At 39.7% G+C, this 8,267-nt stretch overlaps 1 protein-coding gene across 2 annotated transcripts in view; it reads left to right on the top strand.

The window, feature by feature from the left end:
• Positions 1–264: 264 nt before the first annotated feature.
• FTCDNL1 (formiminotransferase cyclodeaminase N-terminal like) overlaps positions 265–8,267 on the top strand; it is a 50,162-nt gene continuing 42,159 nt past the window's right edge. Inside the window, exons 1-4 of one of the 2 annotated variants that reach the window (XM_068968781.1) lie at positions 265–344; positions 2,121–2,247; positions 4,927–5,022; positions 6,706–6,858. In XM_068968781.1, the coding sequence (XP_068824882.1) occupies positions 2,133–2,247; positions 4,927–5,022; positions 6,706–6,858 (364 nt within the window). In that variant the 5' untranslated portion in view covers positions 265–344; positions 2,121–2,132. The other variant, XM_068968782.1, reaches the window with a different exon arrangement.

The following is an 8,267-nucleotide window of genomic DNA, read 5'->3' as shown; positions in this document are numbered from 1 at the left end:
CGCGCAGGTGGCTTCCGCGGAAACCGCCGAGCGGCCGAGGTGGCTTGCAAGCTCGAGGCGGGCCCCGGGTGGCGCCGCCGCCGGCCGCCCCTGGCTCCCGGCCCCGCCTCCCGCGGACGCTGATCCCCTTGCTGTTTTCCCCCGGGGGCCCACAGCGAGTCCCTCTGTTTTACCCCTCGGCCCACCCCCTCGTCTCACGTGGCTCTGGGCCACTCCACGCTAGAACCCGCGCGGAACCTCACAGGGAGTGCCAGTGGCGGCGCCTGCCCCACACTGCGCTGTGCCTCCTGGACGAGCCTCTGCGGCCCTAAAAGTGCTAACGGTGGTGCGTGCGCCGGACGCAGGTGATGTGGCAGAGCATTGGGGACTGCTCTGCCCGGTAAAGGTCCACTCAGTTCCTCCGAGGGAGGCAGGTTTTGGGTCTCTAGCCGGAAGTAATCCCAAAGGTGATGGAAGGGGTGGGCGAATTACGATCATCCTCTCAAACCACAAGTGTTTGGGGTCATGCTCAGGGTCAAATTCTTAGAGGAGGAGGAAGAAGAGAATGACTTGCCCTTTCTACTAATAAGCCTGAGTGCTTGCCAAAAGCCTGATATTGCCGCTCATTTCAGCTTTTGCAACGAAGGTGGATTTTTCTAACACCATCTTTGTGTGATTTAGCTGTCCACAGGGAATCAAACTGTGGAATGAGAGGATGAAACTAATCCTTTCTTTTGCACTGTTAGGGGTTGCCATAAACACCATTTGTTAAAAAGCATAATTATGTTGGGAAAGTGCCTGATGAGACAATTAAGCTACATAAACACACTGAAAACAAATGAAAGCCAGAAGACGCCCACACCCCTTGTGTAAAGCAATTTTTTGTTTACATAAAAACGAAAGAGGTCTGAGCTGCTCTATTGCAAGTGTTATTAATGTCTACAGAATCCTAATGACCCTATTTTTTCTGAATTTTCAATTGTGAGATGATGGTCACAATGTGAAAATTTGGAACTAACAGTGAAGCCCTGTTACCTCCTCTTCGGTTAAAATGATCAGGCCAACGAACAGCCCTAGTGAACAGAAGCCATTGGATTTATACACGGAGAACACTTAATTACACCGCAGCATGTTAGCTTTAACTTATGAGCTTAATGTGTGTCTCAGAGTTGAACACCATTCTCTGCAGTATCCCTCACAGGGAGGACTTTACCTGTCACAAAATGTTGCACAGTAAAATTTACTGAACTAGTTCATGAGGGCCACGTTCACTTTTAGCTCTATTTAAAAGAGGTGGAAATACGATGACCTGATCTTTAAAAAGGGGAATTTTTTTTTTTTTTTGGCAATATTTAAACTTCAGTTCATAATATCATTTGAAGTTTGGAAAGATAACTAGTTGAAAATACCATTCTGGGGTACTGAAGGAAGTCAAAGCAACCTCCAAAACTTGTATGATGATTCCATTTTCAAAGAAATCAGTCACATTTTTGGCTGATTATTGAGTAACATATCCGAGTACTCCATGTCACCTTTCAGTTCAACGTACAAAGTCCTGTGAAAGATTTTAAACTGGTTTAGGGACTATGGAGATCAAAGTACAAGAGGAACTTAGTCAAATAGTTGTCATTTAAAACCTCCAAGTGAATCTCCTTTATTTGTTCATCCATGGCATGGCTGGTGGAGGTACCCTTTCTGTCAGAATAGTTTTTGTAAGAATCAGCATATTAAGTAATTTCTTGTTTCTCTTTTCTGTATTTCCCCAATACTCTTGTTTAGCAAAAGTATCATGCTTCTTCAAAAACAGGATTAAACTATAGAAGGCAGTATTTAAAAGAGAGTGACATACTTTAATGAAAAAGTTTCCCATGACAGAATTCAGACTGAGTGCTTGATGGCTATTTTCTAATGTGTTACTGTCTTCACATATTCACATGTGCATGACCGCATGTGCATGGTTTTTTGGCTGAGTCAATGTGAGATATTATCCTTTAGGTGTTACCTACGAATGAAATAGTAAAGTATTCATGTTATGGCTACCCGGTTTCCAAACAGCTATGACTTTTTAAATGTTTAATGAATGTGAAAATATGAATAAACTGTAGAAACCAAAATGAAGACTCGTTTTTCTCCTTTCCTAGAAGGAAATCACCATGTCTTCTTGCCGAGTGGGGCTCCGTTTGGCTGCCTGTTTATTAAACATTTCAGAAGCCAGAAAAAAGTACGTTGTTGAGAACATAGCAAAAGCTGCTCTTCTTGAAAGAAATGGTAGGAACAACAGGCAATAGATGTGAATATGTAGTGTTTTGATAATAAGAATAATTTTTTTTTATTCTGCCGACAGTGTCTGTAGAACACACTTCTGCTTTCTTCCTGAATTTTCTCCCTTGTTTTTGGGCTATCATAGCTTGGCTCCAGGATGCTGAGATAGATCACTTCCTCAGATGTGCACATACACTCTTTTCCAAATGCCTGCATACCATCCACAAGCATATTCACATTGGGGAGTGTGTCTGAAATGCACGTTGTTCAGGATATTGACAGACTCCTGAAGAGGATATATTTACATACAGGTTTAATGTTTCCCTCATGGGCCATGTGTATGCTCATTAATAGAATGAGCATAATTCATTATGCTTTTTATTCAGCAGGTTAAATAAAAAATAAACTTGTCGAATACCAAGTACTTTTCAAAAGCACTCCTGCCAGCAAAGCCCAGGCTGTCATTACAGCATTACTATTTCTACACCATTTTCTCCATATAAAGACTCTTAGGCGTTTAAGAGATGTGTGTAAGATCATTCACCCATTCAGATTCAGAAGACTGAAACTCAAGTCTTCTTTACCCCCTGGACCAATATTTACTATTAGAGATGCTACTCGTTCTCTTTTTTCTTAACCTTTGTTAAAATGTTCATGTGATGACACATAGTTCTAAATATTATTTGTTTTTACTTTCACACATACACAAAACACAGTGTATTTACAGGTTTACCATCACTTAAATACAAAAGCTTTGTTATTAAATCAACAGCTTTTTGGCAACAGGTGAGTATTAGGGTCATAGCCCTGAAGCATTTGAAACAGTCTATTTTAATTTCTGGTTGTTGTTTTTTATTTGGTTATTGCTTTTCATGAGAGAGAGGTGCTTTTCCTAGGCCTGTTTCTAACACTGAGCACATTTAAATTACCATCTAGCAACTCTGAGGGGCTAGGAATGTCTGTGAAAATTCCTGATAATTGCCGATAGGAAGACCCCTCTGGAGTCAGCATGCAGCTGTGCTTTTGCATTCTCTTTGTGGGAAGAGCCAGTTTGGGCCCCACATTGGTAGATAGTACATCTAATGGGATTGGGTGAATGTGCAGAGACACATTCTGTGATTAAGTGACTGGGCAGAGACATTTGTGGAAGTCACACACTGATGGACACCTGGGTCTCAACTCACAGTTTTTATCAGCTTATTAGTGGCAGCAGCTCAAATGGAATTATAGCTATTATACTCTATTACAAATACCAAACAATTTACTTCTGCTGAGATTCATACTGACAGCTCCTCCTGCCAGAAGTAATTTTTTTTTTCCTATATGCATGCTTAAGAAATTGCAGGAGAGAGTGTTCCATTCTTTCAGCATTTGAATCAATTGAATCGTATGAAACTGAGAATAAAAGCTTTTCAGAAGAAGATTTTGGATGAAAAAAATAAAATTATCTCTTTTCTTCTAAAAGCTAAAGTATGTTGGAAAAAAAAAACCACATAAAAAGGAGGTTGTATGATCTTGTTCCTGCTCTGTCTTTCATAGTTTTTAAAATGCAGGGAAGGTAGCACTAGTTAAGAAAATGACCTGCTGTTTTACAGATAATTTAAAGGCATTTACTTTTAAGTGAATGGAATCGAACTATATCACCTATATTTTTTCCAATTAAGCAATGTGAAAACATTTAAATGGTCTGAAAGGTCTTATGTAAAGAAAGCTGAGTTATAAATTTTAGACCTACACCAGGGTAGGTCTCTGTAGATGCTCATGTGGCTATGAGTGAGTGACATAAGTTTATCTTTTCACATTATTAAAATTAATAGCATAGGGCTGCTATAAGCTCTGTAGTTCCGTATGTAACTTATTTTCCCTCTCCTTGAAAAGATTAATTGTTAAGCTGCCAGGGGACAGGGCGACAAAGGTATAATGGCATAGTGAAAGGCTTAATTACCTCCTGAAAACTTTTGTCCTTCACTTTGAATTTGCTTTTGTAGGCATACGAGGAACTTTTAAGGAGCTTGAGCAAGGCTTGTAAACTTCAAAAATAACTACGGGGTTATGGGTGGCCACCATATAAGGGTATGGCAGCTTTCTCCTTCAGGTTACACGTTTCAGTGAGTCACACGTGGCTGAAGGCTGGAAGTTGTTAACATCTGAAGGCTGTTGGTGGCCTTTGAAAAGGAGATGCTGGAGTCAGAACAGTTTCTAATAGGCAGGTGCATGTATCCCAGGAACCTCTGCTCTGGGCGCTAATTGGCCTATCCTAGTTTTTCCAGATGTTATTTTTTGATCTGGTTTGTTCTCTGGGTTTGGAAGGAAAATTTGACAAGGCGCAGAAGATGAGATTGAAAGGGAACAGAATTTAGTGTGATACGATTTGGTAATAGAAGAGGCTATCGTCTTGGACTGAGTTAAGAGAACTTTGACAAATTCAGAAGCAAGTGCAAGAGAAGGTCTCTGATAGACACCAAAGCCTAGTATCTGAGCTGAGCCATCCGATTGTAAAGGAAGACAATGTAGGAAGTGGACATTACTGTCTATGAATTTCCTGACTAGTCAGTGTCACTTCAGAGGTCACCCCTTCCCCCAAATTTTTCTGTTAAGCTAAATTTTGTTGTATCAAGAAAAATAAAGTATTAAGATTTCACCAGAGGAAAAAGATTCTTTCATTTATGTGTGTTTTTTTTATAGGACAGAGACATCCTGAAGTATCAGTGCTCAATATATTTTCTGATCCAGAGTACAATAGATCAGTCATTACAATAGCAGCTTCTATTGATGAGTTAGGTAAGATTTCAGTTTCTTTTTCTATATATGTCTTTTGGTGAAGGGTGGGCTTCCAGTAGACCCAAATGTTCCTTAATCATTGATTTCCTGTGTTAATCTGAATACTCCTTGCCATACATAAGAAGTCTACCTCAAAATTGCATTTCTTCGTTTTTCTGAACAGGTACATCTTTGAGATATGCATTTCCTACTTCCTCTTCATTAAAATGAATCTTGGGGTCCAGTATTTAATAACATTCTTTCCTTAAAGATGATCACATATTTTTTGTGGTTAAGAAAAATATCTTCAGATTTTAACCTGTGAAGTCGTAGTGTTGAATTTGATTTCACTGATAAGTTGACTTGAAATTAAACATGCTAAGCAGTTGTGTTTTGAGTCAGGAGCCTGAAAATCTTGAGATGGTCCCTTGGGTGAAATGAAATGGGTTTCATGTGTCCTGCTGTAAGATTTAGTGGGACAGCTTGAATTTGAAGGATCATACTTGATTAAACAAAAATATGTATTATCTTTAGCATTTCTTGGTAAAGAATTTAAATTATTTTCAGATAAACTTGGTTTCAGCTGAGCAGATTGTCTTTTCTCGAAAGGTATGTTTGTTTGGAAAGCAAAGAGCTGATGGATGATTCTCAGCAAATGCAGGACCAATTATGGTCATGCTGCTGCTAAGTCACTTCAGTTGTGTCCAACTCTGTGTGACCCCACAGATGGCAGCCCACCAGGCTCCCCTGTCCCTGGGATTCTCCAGGCAAGAACACTGGAGTGGGTTGCCATTTCCTCCTCCAATGCATGAAAGTGAAAAGTGAAAGTGAAGTCGCTCAGTCATGTTCGACTCTTAGCAACCCCATGGACTGCAGCACACCAGGCTCCTCCATCCATGGGATTTTCCAGGCAAGAGTACTGGAGTGGGGTGCCATTGCCTTCTCTGAAAATGGTCGTACTGCACTGCTAATGAAAACTCGAGAGTAATAACACTCTGAGGTGTGTATATGTATTTAGATAGAATAATTAATGAACCTGGAGAAGCACCCCACTCCAGCATTCACGCCAGGATAATTCCATGGATAGAAGAGCCTGGCAGGCTATAGTCCATGGCATTGCAAAGAATTGGACAAGATTCAAATGACTTAATACACACACAAAATTTAATGAAATTCTAGTTATAAGAGCAAAACTAAAATACTTATGGTATACTTTTAAATGGTATTTTTGTCTTTGTTGTTCAGTCACTAAGTCATGTCCAGCCTGTCTCTCACTATCTCCTGGAGTTTGCCCAAGTTCATGTTCATTGAATTGGTGATGCTATGCTATGTTTGTCTATTTTAATATAAATTCATAAAATATTCTGAAGATGACAATTTTATCAGATTAATTTGATAAGGTTGAAACAATTGAAAGTAACCAATTGTAAAAAAAGATACAAAGTTTTTTAAGGCCAATAAACTTTGCTTTCTTCTTCCACTTTGGGAAGTAAAGAGTTGGAAGAAATGTGAAACTTTATGACACTTGGGAGGCTGGGAGAGGGGAAATGTTGGATCTTACATTTTTCTTTATTTTGGATGAAAAAACAATCTTCTGTACATTTGATGAAAGGAAAACAAAAGGACAGTAATAATTACAGCTGCTTCTTTAAATGCAATTGAGAGTTTAAAGATTTTATTTTATTTTAATTTTACATCTTTAAGGCAATTCCGTTCTGGCTGCCTGCTTGGAAGCCTTCCAGTCTATCGATATGGAGATTCAGGAGGGGATCCATCCTTGCCTGGGAGCAGTGGACCTGATTCCCATTTACCCTCTTTCTGGTGTCGGAGTGGAAGAGTGTGGAGCTGTGGCCAGAAGTAAGAGAAAGTTTGGGGAAGTGTGTTATTCCTTAATGGAAACCATTTTTACAAATCAGAACAGCTTGTGACAATATAATCACTCCTCAGTTCTCTGGGAAAAATCGACCTTGAAAAATTGTGTCAACAATAAGCTTTCATGGGTTGCAGTGGCACACACGGTGTCTCTGTGACTCATCCTTCCACTTTCCATCCCACGACGCTGTGAAACACTCAATGCTGTGGGATGCAGCCAGTCAATCACTGTGTCCCCTTACAAATCCACGATAGACCATGAGGAAACAACACTAGTTTTTAATGAGTTCCTTAGACTCTTCAGGGCAGAACGATGGTGTGTTTCGCCCATCTGTGTTCTATTTTCTTGAGCAGGGGTAATGATGAGGTTGAAAACCCACTTAAATGTTAACTCCTACCCCTTTTTCCTCTGATTTTTTTTTTCTTCTCTTTTTTCCTTGTGTACAACTCTCTTTAAGATTTTCTTTAGAACTGAACTGTCACATGCTTGATTTCAGCCCCAGGGGTAAGTTTAATTTGGAAAATTTGAGCTATGTCACTTGAGGTGTTTTTGAATTAAGCAAATTGGGAGAAAAGAAAGACCTTTTGCCTGGACTGTCTCGCTGGTTAATTATGAGATTCAGAGGCCCATAAGCTTTGGGGGAAAGTCCGCTGTAGGATGATTGCAGACTTCTCTCTATGACCTCAGAAATCCTCTGCGGTGTTGCCTCATTTTTAGGTAACAGGGAGGTGTGTAACATTTGGGATGTCGATTTGGACTCTAGCTGAGCTACGTCAAGCCCTAGAAATAGGAAAGGAGGCTTGTTTCCAAAGGTGTACCTCACTGCTTGTGCTGCATTTTTAACATGACCTGACAATCTGGATTATTTCTCTGGGGAAATCTCAGCCCAAAATTTGGTTTCCTTTTCCTCTAAGAGTTAAAACTCAGCATAGGGGAATATACATTTCACACGAAAATGAAGAGTTCAGTATTGTTCAGACCAGAATAATGATTTTAATTGTCTTCAAAACAATTATGTTCAGTTATATTAAATCTCAAATTAGCTAGTACAAGAAGTTCTTCATTACATCAGGACTGGTCCACCCCAGATTCTCAGCCGGCATAGGAGACAGTTGACAACAGGAGGGTCTGGACAGAGTACTTCTCCCTTCCTTTGCCCTTTTACTTCATTGGCAGCTACTGTACCTCATGATTTAAACATGGACATTTCTAATTAAATGTGAGCTCAGCTGCATTCTTGAACTAATTTATAACATTCAATTTGAAATGTAATAGCTTCAATCTTCATCTGATTAAAAACAGTCATATACTGTACATGGTTACTATTTTGATGCTCCAACATGCAGTTTTTGTTTCTACATTCTCCTTCCTGCACAGCTGTTCATCTAATATC

The sequence above is a fragment of the Capricornis sumatraensis genome, chromosome 3 (assembly GCF_032405125.1).
Source record: "Capricornis sumatraensis isolate serow.1 chromosome 3, serow.2, whole genome shotgun sequence".
NCBI classification, from domain to species: Eukaryota; Metazoa; Chordata; class Mammalia; order Artiodactyla; family Bovidae; genus Capricornis; species Capricornis sumatraensis.
This window is presented reverse-complemented; position numbering and strand designations above follow the sequence as displayed.